Source organism: Leiobunum rupestre, chromosome 7 (assembly GCF_980474605.1).
Source record: "Leiobunum rupestre chromosome 7, qqLeiRupe1.1.hap1, whole genome shotgun sequence".
Lineage (NCBI taxonomy): Eukaryota > Metazoa > Arthropoda > Arachnida > Opiliones > Sclerosomatidae > Leiobunum > Leiobunum rupestre.
The window spans coordinates 61753450-61772814 of NC_143390.1; the positions used below are offsets into that span (position 1 = coordinate 61753450).

The window sequence follows — 19365 nt, forward strand, 5'->3', positions numbered from 1 at the left end:
GGGATATTTTAACTGTAGGGATTTACACTTTATTATTGCCATTAAGAGTATAAGAAAAATAATCCTAAAGAAGTTGAATGGTGTTTTCAAATAAAAGCTATTTTAAATTTGGTGAAACAAGCGAAGGAAATGCATTTCGATTTATGAAGATTAATACTGTTTTTAATTTCGCTTATATGGCTATCAAACTAACAATCTCCAAGATTATAAATCGAAATTTGATGAAATTAAAACCATATCAATTTGTTGACCCAGACTGGTTGTAATTGATACATGTAATATATATACAAAGCCTTAATGATTTGCGACAACGCATAATTGCAGCTTGTGAGATGGTTCGCAAATTGCCTGGGATCTTTAAACGTGTATGTGGGTCATTTGTGCCACGGGCTCATGCTTTTATTGTATACACAATCGTTCATCCACGTATTTTTTATTAATAAAATATGCCATAATAGCTAAAGACTGTATTAGGAATTTTTAATTCATATTGGAGATTGTCGGAGTTTGTATCTTTAATTCTGACAACTTAATTTATTTCGAACAAAATCAATATTTAAAAAAAGGTTGTATCTCTGGTTAAATTTATCTTACTTTTAAACTTGCAAAACGGGACATTGAACTTTGGTCACTCGTGATAAATTCTATCGCTTTACTGATATATTAATTTTATAACATAAAAAACAATTGTTTTACGGATTTATAAAAAAAGTTAGTTTAAAGGATGTGTTCGAGATTTTAGGGTAGTTTTTGTGAACCCATATCTCTAAAACGAAGCGCTTTAAGAACGAGGCTTGTTTGATATTTTGTACTTATTGGGACTCATTGAACACGCTCCGAAATATTTGGCATCTTTATTTTTAACAACTTGTATGTTGTTATTGAAAAACGCTCAAAAACCTTTTTTCACATTATCATATGCCAGCATTTGTTTAAGTGATATATTTTTTACCAGGAAGGAACAACATGAAGTATAAAAACAAAGAAAGACTTACTTCCCAGTGTTTAATATTTTTGGTTTTACTCATTCGAAAAATATTACCTGAAAAAATGAAGCTGACCTGTTCATCTTAGTGAGAACATATATTTATTATAACCAAGAAATATACGTGCATTAAACGTGATCAATTTAGAATTTTGGATCAATATTTTTTTATTTCAGATTTCTTTGAATCAAATGACACTGCCTTTTGGAAAGAATGCCGTCGATTTGTAAGCCAATCCATGCCAAAACTATTTACAGATGGCGAAATTAACAGGGCAACCGAAGTTAGGGATAACGTTACAAAAATTATAAACTTTCTAATCGATCACGATGGCAGCGCGGTTCGATTATTTGATGTTCTTGTCGATGAATCCTTCAATATTTTTGTCAATTTTTTTTCAATTTGAATGTCGATACAAACTCTGATAAGTCGAATAAATATCAGAAATTTATCTCTGTTTCTGACAATTACCTTTCGGAACTCAGCGAGCAATATTATTACCCATACCTGAAGTATATCCTGACTATAATTAACTCCAAAATAAGGATTGGTCATAAAGCCGAGAGAGCACTAGCGGAGGAAATGAAGTAAGTCACTTCTTATGCATCGCATAATAAATTCCATTTGATTTAGGGTTTTTATTAAAACTGCGTAACCAATATCTTTGTAGAATCTTAAATTAAATATAATTATTTCCAGTCATACTTTCTTATTCGAAATTCTTAGGGTTAACGAATTTCGTCTCGAGCGACAATGGCTATACTCGAATCAGCGGGGTTAAAAAAATGACATTAACCAAATCAATCATAGCGAAACAATCAAAACTTGTCTTAATGATACCCACCTTTGGCAATACACCACTAAATCCGTTGTTCTTCAACTTTATTAACCCTAGGACTCTAGTTTATAGAGAGTCTGGTTATCTTTGCCCGATCCATAAGCCGCTATTAACAAAGAAATGAAACTAAATAAAGAAGACGCACTAGTTAAACTATTGAACGAGCGATTAGTTACTCCCCTAGCGTACCTTATAAAATCATCTAGAATGGGATGGCTCGAGGGAATCGCACTATTAATAAAAATCGTGTTTTTGTTTTAAATAAGAACGAGGTTCTTGTGACAACCCTTTTTGATTTAAAGCCTTCGGTAATAGCTCACGGTCAGGGAAATTTTTCCAATATTTTGGTTCGCGCTTTACTATCGTCTTATTTTATTAAAAATTTTTGAGGTTGATGTCATGGCTGTTTCACGAAAATTAGTTTCCCGATCTCATATCCATTAATCTTCATTAAGAGTCAACCGAGTATCAGGGTTTTGAGTATTTCGACCCTCAGTGTATTTCGTATTGTTTACACTTACACCTCCTTTACTCCTATATATTTGTGTTTCCGGGACCGCGAGTATTTCACCGTTGTACCAAGGATTTGAATAGTTTTGCTCGGATATAAACCATTGCGCAATCTCGTGTCACGTACGAGTTTAAACTGAACTAAAATTGAACTGGACTAGTAGAACAACTAGCAGCGTTCAAATCTTAAATAAGCATAATATCTTTATAATTACAGTAGAGTACCTAAAAAGCGAATTCGCGAGCTAAAGCTTTAACATGTCTCACTGCAACCCTGGAGATAAAGAATAATGGTTTATAATTAAATTAATTTTAATTTGTTCAAGTTCTTAACCAGATTAAATAAACCAATAATATTTTTCCAGATAAATAAAATTTCTACCCTCTTGGTTCAAATTGTTGTAATGTTTTAAAGTTATCGTTGTATAGACTTTATTTTGCAACTTAATAAAGGTGCCGTTTTTTCTATAAACCACGATTACTTTGGATGCTTGAAAGATGGCAGTATATTTAGTTACAGTTGAAAGTACCCTATAAATTGGTATTTTCTAAATTTCTAGTCAAAGGTCCAGCTAATTTGTATTAATTTTGAAAAACGGTATATAAAAATGCAATAAAGAAATAAAAAGGTGAGTAGAACATTGAACAACCATAAATATAACAAATTTGACCCAAATAATAATCCAAACTTGTGTCACACAGACACGACTTCAATGGTTTGTTAAATTTCAAATAACCCAACAGTCGTCATAATGCTTTTCCCCAATTTAAAAGCTTAAAAAAAATGTTGAAATAACCCGTTTATTTATCCCAACTAATAAGTTTCACATTTTAAAGATCAAAATGTAAAATTATCCCCTGGGTTTTTGTGTTTGGCGAAATATTTTTGGCAGAATTTAAAAATTGCTTTAAGATATTGGGAAAAATTTTAATTGCCCTTGAAAATTTCAAAACATATAAACTTAAAAAGGGCAAAAACATTAAACTGATTAATTTTATTTAAAATAAAACTGTATTAAAAAACGGTCTTATAATATCATTTAATTTTTATTCTCTAAATATACAAGTAATTTGCGTTTATATTAAATTAAAATACCAAACACGTCTATAACAATATAACGAGAACTAAGCCACATTTTAACATTTAAGGGCAACAATTTAAATTTTCCTAATTTTTTAAATGTTTGGGCTTGATAAATAAGACCTCAAACATGACGATTAATTAGTTATACTTTCGTTCCCTTACCCGCACTGGGTGCAGGCAGGGACGGATTAGGCTGTTTTTCGACCGGGGGTCCAAGAAAATATGCACCCCTAAAAAATCAAGAGTGACTTAATACTTTTGTTTATTTGTTGTATTATACTACAAGTCTAAATTAGGCTTTCGCGTTTTCGTTTCAGCCCAAATCGGTGGGGGATCCCAAAATAAAAGAAATTATAGGCCTTTCATATCCCGAAACTAATTTTAGTTATTGGGGGCCCACCAGTTAAGTTTTAACCCATTTAAGACTTAAAATTTGAGCAATTTTTAGCGATATTTTTTTCTGATTTACAGCTTGAAAATATACATGTTTATTGTTGTGTTAAAAAAATGTAGGTTAAAGTTGGAATAAGTGATATTTTATGTCATTGCAACGTCAAAAAATCTATTCGGTTTATTTTAATGGGGTGATTATGACTTATTATAATACATGTCATTTGCTTCTAGAAAAGAACTTGAGAAACACGAAAAGACATATGTTGACGGATGCGTGAGAGATCTCATGGACCTCCAAATTCGGGAGATGATCACTAACAAGTTGAAAAACAATAGCAGTACGTAAACATTCAAAACTATAAATACCTCATTGAAGTATTTTAATACAGTATGACTGGATCCAAATTGGAGTTGGCAAGAGTTTTCCCCAAAACTGTTAAAACAAATTTAAACATAACAAAACGATATAATTAGAAATTTCATTTAAATCAAGGAATACCTCTGCGTATTGTTCCATACCAGAGTGACTGGGAAAAATCATATCACCTCGGGTAGGATTTAAATGAAACTAATAATTATCTTAATTCCTGCGTAATTATAAAAATAAATTCTCAATGTTATAACAAAATGATATTTCTTGTTTTGTTAAATTCTTACTTATAATTTTTTATTCTAGTCTACTTGATCATTCTGTGAATTATTAGTCATTTCTTTGTCGACATAGCTTTCCATTTAAAAATTTAAAGATCGATTTTGCTGCTATATAATTAATTATTGAATTATTTGTTATCAAATTTAGTTTGGAGTTATGGCATATTTTACAGGGTCATAGCTTTAAAATAGTTGATCGTCTACCATAATTCTGGTTATGAGATGCAAGAAAATCTGTTTCCAAGAAAACATCATCGATTTTTAAACGTTAGGCGTCCTTGCAGTAAAACCGCAATTTTCGAATTGTTTTCACTGTTTAAACATTAGTTTGAATTTTAATTTCCACAGCTATTTTTTTAATGAGCTAAATCGCTGCGCATTGTACCTTGAAGGAACGGTAAAGCTCATCCACAACCCTTACTGTTTTGCAACATTTATTTAAGGGGGAAGTAAGAGGTTTTGTGTTTCGAGAAAAAAATACTAGATGGCGTTAAAACTCGTCTCTTGGCAGTGTTGCCGAAATATATTTTAGGTCAAATTTTACGCGCGAAAATTTGGAATTTACAACTTGAACTATTGATTGACAGGTGGGTGACAATATAGTCGATCTTTATCGACTAGCCAGAGCGACGTAGAGGCTTTTAGCGTGGAAGGGAGAAAGACCGCATGTGGAGTTTGGGGATTGTAAGCTTTATATTCTTTGTTGTAAGTAGACAAAAGATACTACTCAAGGAACTTTCATGGGAGCCTTCTCGCATATTATATTGTAGTATAAGCCGTTTTTACACGGGCCCTCAGTGTTTATTCTCGACACGGGTCAAGTTTTAAAAAAATGACATTAATAAAATAACTAAAATATAGGAAATATTTAAGATTATGATTTTATTCTACGTCTCAAGGGGCTGTTAATGTTATTGAAACCATATTAATAAAGTTTTAATATAATTAATGCAGATTAAATAAACAACTTTCTATCACTATTTCTAAAAAAAACACAATTCCAAGCTAATTATTTAAGAATTAAACTTGACCGAATAATTTGTAAGCTTTATCTTAATTTAAATATTAGACCAGGTTTTAAATTATGGTTCATTTTACACCCGAATTAGGGTATAAATATATTTTAACAAAAAGGTATATTAAAAAACGGTTGTTTCATATTTTACCAAGAACGTATATATGTATAAGAACGTTGAACAAAAGGCATCGCTTGGGCCATGATGCAATCGGTTTCAGAATAACTCCGCCCTAAAATCCGCGTGCAGCGCGCGCTTAAACTAGAAACGGTTTTAACCTTTAGCGCGCGCCGCACGCGATTTTTTGGGCGGAGTTATTCTGTAACCGATTGAATCATGTCACCAGGCGCCAATTTGATCGTTCAACGTTCTTATACATAAATACGTTCTTGATTTTACTGAAATCGTTTAAATTTTAAATCCACATATTTTTACCAATATTGTTTGAAATACACAAAAGTGACCACGATATATCAAGTAAACCAGAAATATAAATATAATGAAAACAAACCTAGTCCGTTCATACCAATAGCTATAATTTAGTCCAAAGACAAAATATTCTATCTCAATTTTTTTAAACAATAACGGATCAAGAATGACAAAAAATCTACTTTTCTCTACAGAATAAGTTTTGGTGTGATATCACGCGCCAAAATATCTCGTTTCAATTTGTTTAGCTATACCCCTCCCTTGTTTAGTCCAACAGCTATTTAGCGAAGCTTGGCGCCTAGTTACTTCTGCTGTGGCCACGGAGTTGTGGAAAAAAAATCATCTATTTCGGGGAAATCGACTGAAAAGGGATTTTCTTTTGTTATAATAAAGAATTCCTTACTTAGCCTACGGGTATTTCTACCAGAGGGTGGTTTGATGGCCCGCGGGACTCCCTGCTGCGAATACCGAAAATTAGCGCGTACCCCCTCCAATTTTCAGATTTCGGGAAAATCGTACTTTCTTTTGTCGGCAAGGTGATTGACGACATGAACTTCGAAGTCTTCGAAAGACCTATATTTTCGGAATATTCAACGGTAGCGACATCTTTGATCTGTCGATATTAACCACGAAAAAGCGGTGGGGTTACAGAAAAACATTACTTTTTAATAGTAAAATTTATATGAAAACTTTGATAAAGATTCAGTAAATACCCTGTTGGTTTCTCTTCTTTTCGAAGTTTCAACCATAGTAATCCGACCAGCAGTATTTGAGTTATTGTGACAAAAAGAAAGTTACGTTTAGTCATTTGTAATTAATTCATTTTTAGTATTAGCTTTATGAAATTGATTCCTGAAATACTTCAAACCTTTTACTTCAAAACGCCGCAAACCGTTTATTTTTATCAGTTTTAATTGTTCTGTAACTAGTTCAAGAAAAAACCATGTTTTTCTGAACTTACCTCGGACTTCCCCTTAAGCGGGATAAAAGTTGCTCTGCATTAGCATTGTAGCTCACTTCAGTTTAATTCTCGGTAGCCACATGGTTTCACTTCTGTTATTTAGAATTCGAATGAGAGCTGTGCCACAAACTCATTTTTTTTAAATAGCTTCTAATATTCTAAAAATGTATTGAATGATACATTTCCATTGCCTGATATTTGAAAAACAATTTAAAATCCGGCGCGTATGTGTATGTTAATTTCGAGAAAAATATTTAAAATAAAGTCAAATTAATAATAATATAGCTTTAATTTAGGCAAAGTTTTCACACGGGAGCATTTCAAAAAATGGTTTCTCCCCCAGTTAGCACAGGCAGGATAAGAGGCCAAAAATGAAACAAAAATCGTGAATAGAATCCGATTAATATGTTGGGTATCGATATTGATAAATATTTATAAAAGCATCCTACACTGCATTTTAGACAAGATTTGAACTTTTTCCTAAAATATGTTTTCTGAGCAGTCTTTTCACATACGAATTAATCCTATAGGTTATTTTACTCTCTTACCATATCAAAGGAAGACCAACACGAATAACGTTTTCGCAAAAGTCCTAGTCGCGCTTTGGCGACACCATTTCACAGTCCCAAATTTTCACCCGCATGTGTTTAAAAATATTAGAGCCTGTTTACGTAATCGGTAAGAGAAGAAACTTAATCTTGATAGGAAATTAATGTGAACTTATTTTTTAAATAATAAAAAAATTAATATGCGTATTTTTTTCAATTTCTTTTAAATAGGGGAAATCAAGGTTGATAACTTTTTACAATCATTAACTACAACAGGAATGGCAGTTGCGAGCCATATCGGAGTTTTGCTTCTAGCGATGGCTCTTCACCCAGACGAGCAAGAGAAAATTCACGAACAAGTCCTTTTTGCATTGGGTAAATCCAGATTTCCAGAATGGAGCGACAAACAGAATTTAAGACTAATCGAGGCCTTCATTCTGGAAGCTTACCGCTACTACGACATTTTTCCTTTACAGGATACTTTCATGTATGTATAACCTTAATGTATGATACAACCACAAACTATTTTTGAGCGCTAGTATACTAGAGCATAAATCCGAGTTGGATATTTCCAGATTATCTTAAAAAAACGTGCATTTAAGGAAACAATTTTTGGTTGCGTTTATTTGGGAAATCACGTATTTCTCAAATATTTATCATATGGTAAATTATTCAACTAATCGTTTAGCGCAACTCCTCGAATTCGGAAATTGCGATCGTCTCTACTAAGCCAAATTCAATGACGAAATATATCGCAAAAAGAGTCAGAAAATTTGTAACTACTACTTTGCATAATAAATTCTAACTTTTCAGCAAATGGGACTGTTCGATAATCACGTGACAAATTGAAAAGATAATTGCATTTAACGTCGAATTCTGAAAAAATATCAATGGCATGGTATGCCGAGTGAGGTACGGTTTATATTTCATTCGTTTGAGCAGTTCAAAAGTTAAAGAACGATCAATTAAGTTAACACAATTTTGATACAATAGTCCGTGAAATAAATAATTTTTACACTTGTACTTAACCCCTTAATTTGTTTGTACATAGCACTGAGTTTCGTCCGCTTAGATTAACTTTCTTTTCACAAAGTTTTCCCAAAAACATATAGTTATCCGCATTGGTTTGCATAATTTCCTTAAGGTAGAAGAGCACTGTAAACACTATAAATGTTAGGCTTTCTAGTTCAGGTGAATCAAGCTCGTTTTAAAAACTAACGCCCTCTAGTGCATGAAAAAGTTTTGGTGAATTTTGACTTCATGGTTACTAAGATATAATTTATTGAAAAAATCACCGTAGTTTCAGTGAAACTTGATAACAGAAAAGGTTATTCAGACCATTGTTACTGCTATCGTTAGTGCGTAAAAAATTATAGAGTTTAATTTAATTTTGAGTTTGTTAAAAGAAAATAGTCTAGCCGTTGTACTTAATTTTCTGAAAATACATGGAAATTAATAAATAGCGTAAGCCTCTATTTTTGTTGAAAGATAAATTTTTTAAGATAAGAAGCTTTTGTGTTTTTTTTTCTTTCCTCATGCGCTTTGGTGTGAGGTTGCGAGCCGTTGTAGAACGTGCAAGCCAGCTGCTCTTGTGTTCGTCGCTCAACCCTTCAAACGCGATAAGGTCCCCGTTTTAAAGAGTTTTGCGTTTCTCCTACAACTATATTCCCAGTTTATTTTCTCACTAGTAACTTGAAAAATAGAACAATGTTTAAAAGATTATTTTATATTAAATTTTAATAAAACCTAGGGAACACCACTTTTCCCGATGAAATATTTTACTTTTTAATTCAAAAGTGGCTCCAAGCCTACAAATTTATTTTAATGTTTTCAAACTATTTTTTCGCGAATATCGCTTACTATTTCATAGTGAAGCTAATTTTTAAAAGGAGTTAAAGACGTTTTAAGTTTATAGAAAAAATGGGTAGTTTTTATTATTAATAACTATTTATGCAAAGATTATCAACAAATGTAATGGATATAAAAAAAATTAAACCGCGAAATTAAATACACTACAAAATTTTGGGAATCAACAAATACCACGACATATGTTTCCAAAGTGTCTGAGAAAAATCAAATCATCTTTGATAACATTTAAAAATTCAACCTAAGGGTTAGCGTTACATCTGCAACGGTAGACAAACTTTTATTAAACGACGTATGTTTAGGAAAGAGAAAACCATTTATTCGTTAAAAGACTCGAGCGCAAGAGCTTTTATGCACTGAAAAATCCTTTATTGACGCCTTTGAACCGCTTTAAAAAACTTGTGTATTTAAATAACCAACGCAGGGCTCTGAAAGATGGAAATATAGGAGAGTACGACCTACCAAAGGATACTCACGTTACGCTTATGTGTACTTCGACTCACCGAAGCCGGGAAATATGGGGAGATCCCGAAGTGTTCAGACCGGAAAGATTCATATCGGAAGAAACTGGCCAAATAAATCACCTTTCTGATAGAGTTCTCCTTTTCGGATTTGGTAAGTGAAGCCCAAATACTTGGATAAATAAAGGTTCACTGTTTAAAGCTGATAAATTGGCGGCCAGGAGTAGTGAATAAATACACTTTTCCAAAGTAGTGTCTTTGGGATGTTCATAATGTTTATTGTTACATTTGATCTTAAAGTTAAAGGCTTCTCAAGGAAGGCTGGCTTCATTTAACAATAAACGGTTCATAACAAACAACAATCAGCTAACAAGGCTAATCACGTTAGGCCAAAGTCATCAAGCATCTTTTAAAACCATTAATTTAGGTAGACGGGTTACATGCAACGTGAGCCAACAGCTCACAATAATTAAAAGCGCCAATAAATTAACCATCTACCGCCTCTTCTCAAGTTTTTACTTTTTGAGTTGTCACTCGGGATAGAGCCTACGCTTTCGCCGCCACCAATTTAATGGCTGGTTTATAGATTAAAATATAATTTTATGATTCATGGCTTCTATTAATTAAATTATTAATTAGCATTTACCTGTATTTTAATAGGAAAAAGATATTGTTCTGGAGAACCTTTAGCTCAACTATTCGGATATTTCTACTTAAGCGCATTTTCTCAGAACTTTAAAATTCAATTCCCAAATAATGAGAAGCCTAAGGAACCCGTGTCGCTTTTTGCATTGTTACATAATAGTTTAGTATTTAACGTAAGAAAATGAACTTATTTTATTGGAAACCGTTAATTCAAATCGTAATTACCAAATTTATTTTAAAATTAAAAATAATTAGAATTTTTACGTATGCTTTGTAATTTCACTGTAATTACAAATAAAATCAACTTAGGATGTTTAATAAGTTTTCTGAAATTTGTAATTTTCTATAATATAAAAAATGGATGCTGGATAACACTTTTAAAGTTCAAATGTCACAGATCGCTTATTATTTTAAGGATAGCAATACACTGCTAATGGGTTACCGTCACGAAGTTAATTTACACAATTAATTGGGTTAAAATACAACCCATTGTATTAATACCGTATATATAAAGTACAATACAATTAAACATACAATTGATTTGGGTCTATTTTGTTATTTAAAAAAAATATGATGTATCCTTTTACAACTTGATTCTACCATAAATGGAGGTGTGATTAAGGTATTGCACACTTTTACACCTATTTCTGGGGTTATGAACACCTTTTAGACTCCTTTAAAGAAGCCCTTGTAGCACAAGCCATTTGGTTTTGTGTTGGCTAGTAGTCGCGCGGTCGGTATGGTGTCGTAGTTGGTTAAAAGTCGTAAGCCAACTCAGGCCCGACTAAAAGAAACCTAAAGCCAACTTCAAAACCAAATAACGCCCAACTTGATACACACGCATTTATTGGGGACAAATTTCAATCTTAGCGACCTAAAAACTATGAACCCTCATATTTATTCTGCATAAACTAAACATTAATGAACAATAATTTCCAATTTAAATAATCCTAACAATTTTAAGGAGTATTGGAAACCAACTCCTACCCGACTCCAAAACAGCACTTTACTTAAATATATCAATTTATTTTCGTAATTCCTGTTTATTACTTTAAAAAAACTCTGCACTTAAAGATATTTTGTCCGCCTTAAAAAAATATAAATGTTTTAAATAAATAAAACATTTTAAGAGTTATAAAAAGTTGATGTATACAGATGGGGTTTATTCCTAGCCAACAGGCGTACATTGTACCTAGAGTGGGAGGGGGCGGGTGCCAGTAACAAAGGTCGAGAAAATTCCAAAGCCTCGTGGTAACGCGAGATTCGTGGCTGGGACCGTTCAAGCGGTCAGTTTCTTTTACCTCGTCTCCGAACAAAGGTGGACCTCGGGTTTATCATCGCCATTTTCCGTTCTATGATTAAGGTAAGCCTAAATATATTTTTCAATGTTAAATATTATAGTATTTAATTGAAAACTACTACTTTTTAACTTTAAATTTGTAGTAAGTTAAATATTTTGGGAGTTTGAGATATTGTGGAAAATTATGTAATTTTAAATACTCAAATATTTTAATAAAACGATAGATTTTAAAATAAACGTGTTTGAATATACCCAAAAATATCAAGAACTTCAAGTGTTTTCTATTTCAATGAAAATAAATTTAATTTTTAATTATGCTGTCGACGAGTTATCCACCATTTCCTATAGTTACGAGATACGATATCCACCCCCATTCAAAAACTAAAAAAAGAATACGGAGTTAAGTCCAGTTCTTTTTTTACGTTTTAGTCAATATTAAATTCCCTAACTTTAAATATTTTTTGTATATTCAAACACTTTTAATTTAGTTTATATTCTATTGAAGTGGACATTTCCCTTAAAGATATTTAAGTCTTATATATAATTAGTTTTCATTTTTTATACTATCTTACTTTTAGGCTGAATTTTAAATGGAATTCTTATTGTTTCTCTATTTAGGTTACTTGATTGATTGGTGCTATAATTTAACACGGTAATGTAATTAACCTTTTTTACTGTTTGCTACTCTAATTTAATCATAATATTAGTTAATTATGGCTAATAGTAAAGTTAAGAGAGTTGGTATGAACTATGATAGAGACGTTTCTGATTTAAGTAATAGACAAAAGCGAAGAAAAAGAACCAATTATTTAAATACCGTTATGGAACGAGTGTCAGAAGAATGTGATTTATTAGACGCTAGAGGTGTAGTGGATTTTGACTTAAATAAAGATGGTGTATTAGGCCCTTGTAGTGATGAGGCAATTTGCGATTCAGGTCAGGTTGAAATTAATCAAAATGGGATGCATTTCTTAGATGCACAATGTCTAAATAACAGTGATTCTGATGAGAACATAACTGATAGTTCAAGTGATAATATCGAGAGGATTAATAGCAATTTATCAAGTTATAGCGATACTAGTTCGTCGGAACATGATGTACGTGATATTTCCGAAGATATTAGGAGCTGGGCATTGACCCATAACATAGACACTGTTAAGCTTAATAGTTTGTTATGTATTCTACGGGTTCATGGACATGACACCTTACCGAAAGATTCGCGAACACTTTTGCATACCCAAAGAGATGCTATAGGAATAACACTAATTGCAGGTGGGGAATATTGGCATATTGGTTTTACCCAAGGTATTAAAAACTTTTTAAATTCGCGACCTAATTACGATGACGATATTTCTTTTGCCATAAATATTGATGGGGTGCCTCTATTTAAAAGTTCAAACAAATGCCTTTGGCCTATTTTGGCCTCAGTTTATAGTTTTTCGGAAGGGATAATTGGGGAGGTTTTTCCGGTGGGAATATTTTGTGGAAACAGCAAGCCTGCATCCTTAACTGAATTCTTGGAGCCTTTTTTAAATGAACTAACAGCTTTGTGCAGTAATGGTTTTCAATACGGTGGGAAAATATTTAACTGCCGATCAGATGGTCCTTTTATATTAGACACACCAGCTAGGACCTTCGTAAAAAATGTTAAAGGGCACACTGGTTACCATTCTTGCGATAAATGTACCATTAAGGGTTTTCATTACAACCGTCGCACAGTTTTTTTAGAGCTAGATTCCGATGAGCCAGTAACTTTACGGAAAAATGAATCTTTTCGAAATCAAATTAATGAAGAGCATCACCTTATTGGACCCCCTTCCCCTCTAGAAAATTTGGATATGGATATGGTTAACCAATTTCCCCTGGACTACATGCATCTGGTGTGCTTAGGGGTTATGAGAAGAATTTTAACAGCCTGGGTTAAAAAAGGGAAATTTGTAGTAAGGTTAAGCAGCCAGATGATAACCGAATTCTCCAACAAGCTGGAAAATATTAGAAAATACATTCCAAGTGAATTTGCTAGGAAACCTAGAGCGTTAAAATATATAGATAGGTGGAAGGCCACAGAGCTACGGCAGTTTTTGTTGTACACCGGTCCAATCCTAGGCGAGGATATTCTATCTAAAGATGTTCTTAACCATTTTAGATTGCTTTTTTGCGCAATCTACATTTTGGCATCACCAGTTTTTAGCAAAACTCTGTGTAACTTCGCTGGCCAACTTTTAGAAAAATTTGTTTTATCAAGTCCAGACTTTTATGGGAAAGAGTTTGTAGTCCTCAATGTTCATTCCTTAACGCATCTAGCACATGATGTGAAAAAATTTGGTCCGTTAGACAATTTTAGTGCATTTCCTTTTGAAAATCATTTGCAAAAGCTTAAAAAGAAAATGCGATCTCCCAATAAGCCCCTTCAGCAACTGTTTAAAAGAGTATATGAAAACCAACTGCTTCCAAGTAAAGAAAAAATCAACCAATTAGTCATAAAGAAACCGTTTAAAAATAACAGCCCTCTAGTACCAAAAAATGCTCAATCTTTTAAGAAAATTCAAACCACTTCATTTTGTATATCTCTTAAATCGGGTGATAATTGCTTTAAAATGACTTCTGGTGACGTAATAAAGGTTAGACATATTTATCAGTTTGGCATTAATGACATAATGGTTGTTGGAAATTTGTGTAAACCTTATGCTGATATTTTTGATTACCCTCTTCGGTCTTCTATTTTAGGCCTTTTTGTTGGTAAAATTTCAAAATTAGCTAAAACTTATCCTCTCTCTTCAATAGAAAGCAAGTGTTTCATTTTCGAAAACAATGAAAATTCTTTAGTTAAAATTGTTCCAATGCTTCATAGATTTTAAATAAATAAAATAAAAATAGTTTTTATTTAGTCAACTAATTATATTGACTATTTTACTTTGACTTAAAATTTATTAATAATAAAGTATGGAATGGGAATATTTGGAAAATTTTAATTTATTCGGTTAGAATTTAAAAAGTTGGTTATTTTTCTTCAGATTTTGGTGGGAGCCCTAGTGAACAAAACTATAATTTTCCTTTTAACCTTAGTTTTCAAGTTTAGATATTTTGTATTGTTTTTTTTCAGATGTTTGTAGTGTTTAGTTTCGAAAACGAAGGAACTGTTGAAGTAGTTCCATTAAAATGGTGTCCCGATGAAACTTCATGCTACTGGCCACCATCGTCTTTACATAATGAAGTAACAAGTTTAATTACAAAGTGTGCTTCATACGACGAACATTGGACCATTTACAGTGGGAAGATTTTATATAAATCAAGTAGGACTACATTTTTAGATTCTGTAACTACAACAATAATGCTGAACCATTTTTCTGTGATTGCAGTGATTTACACAAGAGCCAGGGAGCAATTAAAAAATGCGGAACTGACCTCCGACTTGGCCAGCGAAAAGGAATATGGAAGAGGACGAAGAAATAAACGGCAAAAACAAATGGATATCTCTTCAGGCCCTGATTCTACTTCTGGTAATTATCGTAATTTTATTAACCTGTAAAGTATTTTTCGTAAACTAATGGCTTACAAATTTTGGAGTAGAAGATGAAAATGGTAAAACAAAACGTGGAAAAAATCGTAAAATGGTTAAATTACCCTCACCACCGCCTTTACCGTTGATGCTCAATGAATCACAACCAGCAATAGATGCGAGTCAATTACATTCCAATGAACAGCGTAGTACAATTACATCAAAAAAATCGATGGACAAGACACCTGTTTTATCAGCGGTATATCAAAGTAACCAACATTTGGAAAACCAACTTAACACCAAGGAAGGATCTAGCGCTTTACTCTAAAAGAAAACGTTTGACAAAACCAGTAAAAGCCCTCAATTGGAAAAATCAGGAATCGCTAATCAACAATCTCGATCAATTGTTAAACCAAACAAGAAAACAAAGTCACGATCTACGTCAAGTAGCATTTCACATGGTAGGAAGGAAACTTCAAGAAGTCAAAGCTCTCATTGCTCTCAATTTTCACCAAGTCCTATTCCACAACATAGAAAGGAGAATTCTGATTCAAGTTATCGCCGTTCATTTTCTACAAATCAACCCGTAGAGGAAGTTAACTCCAGTCCAAACTCCATCAACTCTGAATTTTCTACAATACGGCCACAAATAAGAGACGAAACATTTATGCAACATTCTTTTGGATCTGAATATTCTTCAATCGGAAACCACCAAAATCGCTATATGGAAGGTAACATTAGTTTTTACTGATTGTTTTTATTTTATAGGCCAACTACGTAGTTGTTCGGTTTACTGTCTTATATAGTTTATTTTCAAGAAACGGGAAGTGTGGATAAATATCAACAATCTCTATCTAGGCGGCACCATTCAAGCCTTTCCAATGGTATATTTAAAGGTATAGTGAAATGGTAAAATAACCTACTGAAAAATAAGTGCAGAAACGATGTTAAAAAATTTTAAGATTAAATTTTTTTAATTAACTACTTTTCGCATAAGTAGTCTAACAGTTTAAAGGAAAACTAAATTTTCATATACAATACTTAACTTTCTTAATTTTTAGATAAATACGAAAAATCTGTAATGTTAATGCTATCTGACATACACGTGAAATTGGATAAAATCATAAACTCGCAAGAGCAATTGGCTAATTATACCCTGGACGATACGGAAATTGATGGTTCACCAAGCCTACCTCTTGAAAGCATTCAAGATTTGAAAAAGTTGGAGATGTTTCTGGATGATGAGGATATCAGAAAAAGAGTGGTAAGTTAATAGTCCAGTTTAAACAGGGTATACAAAAACGCAGCCCCGTGATTTTCTATTTTTGCAATGGGGCTTGGATAAAAATCTGTTTTAAATTGACGATTTATTCATTGTTAGGTGAGAAAGTTATCAGCTATCGGTGGTCGCAAAATTGGTGATACATGCCGTGGAATATTGAAGAGAGTATTTTCGCATTCTTTGATTTTAAAGTTCAACTGGATTGGCTTGAACGGAAAACACGCATTTCAAGTTTTAAAAACGAAAAATTTCATAATAGGTAAATTATATTTTTCTTTAAAAAAAACTGTATTCTTGCTATGTAGTTTTCTCACGAGTTTGAAAACTTTATGTATTTACAGAAGCTGTTCAACGTAACGTTAAAGGGTCAAGAATTTATGATATTGAAACAGTTATGAAGAAGTGGATCAGATACTCAGGGGACAGAGAAGGAGGAAGAGAGCAAAGAAAGAAAAAGAGTAGCCAAGAAGCTAGAGACGCAAGCGTTGATAAACCAGAAGCTGAATTATCAGACGAGTAGAAAAACTGTTAATTACAAATTACCTATTTGACGAATCTCTTTTTTTTGGAGACGATTGTATATATTTGAAATTGCTGTGCCAAAAATTACTGTTTTATATCGAATAAAAAATGAATTTTAATATTTTGTTATTCATTATACCGAATAATTAAATTAAAATTTGGGGAATTAGGTAAGGTATTGTGCTGGTTAAGTGACTACATTTAGTTGGCGAAAGGGTGGTTTTGTAGTTGGCGAGGGGGTGGTTTTGTAGTTAGCGAGGGGGTGGTTTTGTAGTTGGCGAGGGGGTGGTTTTGTAGTTGGCGAGAGGGTGGAATTGTTGGGACAGTGTTAACTTTGGTGTTGGTAACTATAAATCTTTAATATGGCAAAAAAACCTAAAGTTGGCCACATGCTGGTTTTTTTAAAAACGGAAAGGGCCCCGATTCGTAAACCAGCTGCTGGCCAAATAGGACATTTCGATTGTTCAGTTGCTGGTTCACCAACACCTTTGGCCAACACTATAATCACAACTGCTGGGCCAGCTGCATTAGGCTACAAGGGAGGCTAAATATTGATTTTACACCTTTTTACACTTATAACACACCCGTCAACACTTTGTTTTTCGGAATTATTAAATAATAAATATAAAGGAAATTGAGCGTTGATGTTTTACGTATGATAAATTATCGGTCATTATATGTTGCGTTAATTTTTTAGTAACGATAAATTATCGGTCATGATAGGTTTCATATATAAATTGAGATTCAAGCAAATTCGAATAATAATAAAAGAAAACCAGATTATTATTATTAAGACAGTGAATCATGGAGAAATGACGAATCATATTGGGCACAAATCTCGCGAAGAAGAGGGAGGCTAACTTGAAATTGGTTAAACACCAGAACCCTTACAACATCATGATTATTTAATTGTCTAGCGACTTGCACAGTAGTATAGGAGTGCACAAGATAAATTTAATTTTACTTTTAAATCAATTTATCTTGTGCAGTTGTAGAATTTCGTTGTATTTTAACATTTCTTCCTATACACCATAATTGTCAAAGGATTCATTTCAAAAGAGAAGAGGGGATTTAAAAATTGTTTGGTTTCTGGTAAAGTTAATTAATAAGAACGCTTTTAAGGGCTGACCCATCAATTTGCCGGCAGTTTTCAGATTGGTCTTGAAAGATTGTTCTCCAATTGATAAAGTATCGGCATTTGCTGCTATGACTTACGCTTCAATTTGCTAATATGCCAAAGTTTCTTCAACCTTGGCGGGATAAAGTAAAAGGTGAAGAGCTCACTTTCCACGGTGCATAATCAAGGTTCTGCGTGTTCTTTAAGCCAAGGAGTAAGCTATCGTGATGGACGCTGAATGGTACCGGGAAAACGAAAAATACGGTTTAACTAACGATCTACTCGGGGACCCAGGCGACACCCAACTTTAGTCCCTCACTCACCGCTTCAAAAGGCGGAAACGCCATTCAGACAACAAAATAGGTTGATCATTATGAGCATAAGGGTGGTACAGATAAATCTTCACCACCGTACGACAGCCTTCACTGTACTCTGTCGTAATCTTGCTAAGGAACAAATTGGCGTTTTTCTGATTCAGGAACCCAGGATTGCCAATGAAAAAATCCTTGGTCTTAGTACTAGTACTGCAGGCAATGTCTATAATGACTAAGTCTACTTCACTTAGAGCTTGTCTATTGGTTCGCAAGAATATTCATGCCCGTCCGCTTTCAATCTACCACTATTACTGACGGGAATGAGAAATTCACAGCGGCATTCACTAACTTCCTTAACGATGATGTTCTGCCACTTCCTTTACAGGAGATGAACAAATTATTCAACAGCTGTGAAAAGTTGGTAAAGAAACTCATATTTGGTTGTGATGCAAACGCTAATCCTGTCAACTGGGCCACAATCATATGCAATAAGTGGTTAATACCAAACTTCATATTTTCAATAGGAACAATGAACCAACTTTGATTAATTGTAACAGAAGCGAGTTCATTGATCTAATGTTGTGTTCAGAAAATGTAACAGCTCTCATCTCTGAATGCCATGTGTTAAGTGACTCGTCATTGGCGTATCACAGACACATTTTCTACACTATCAAGATGAAACTAGTTCAGGTAAACACCGAACTTTGTTATCCCAGGCGAACAAATCGGTTAGTTTAAAAAAGATTTAAATCTCGACGAAAAGTCTGATAAGCCTAGGCCGTGATAAGTGCTGGAATTCGATTTTACTGTTAATCACATGTAACACGCCTCTCGATTCCTACCACCACAACTTTTCGGTTATGTCTATCAATCTAACACATAGGTTAGATTTTCATTTCCTGATTCCAGAGTCACGAGTAGCGTTGACTCTGATCCTCTCATC

At 33.2% G+C, this 19365-nt stretch overlaps 2 protein-coding genes across 2 annotated transcripts; both read left to right on the top strand.

Annotated features, from left to right (window-relative positions):
• Positions 1-4025: 4025 nt before the first annotated feature.
• LOC149937627 (methyl farnesoate epoxidase-like) lies at positions 4026-9977 on the top strand. The gene is made up of 4 exons (XM_090153883.1): positions 4026-4149; positions 7648-7903; positions 9707-9897; positions 9946-9977. Exons 1-4 carry the CDS (start codon positions 4026-4028, stop codon positions 9975-9977), a joined length of 603 nt encoding a protein of 200 aa, XP_090010009.1.
• Positions 9978-11724: 1747 nt separating this feature from the next.
• Positions 11725-16989, top strand: LOC149937628 (uncharacterized). The gene is made up of 10 exons (XM_090153884.1): positions 11725-11751; positions 12307-12340; positions 14792-14981; positions 15048-15188; positions 15259-15501; positions 15565-15918; positions 16006-16083; positions 16249-16451; positions 16569-16728; positions 16811-16989. The coding sequence occupies exons 3-10, from the start codon at positions 14792-14794 to the stop codon at positions 16987-16989; spliced, it is 1548 nt and encodes a 515-aa protein (XP_090010010.1). The 5' UTR covers positions 11725-11751; positions 12307-12340.
• Positions 16990-19365: the final 2376 nt, after the last annotated feature.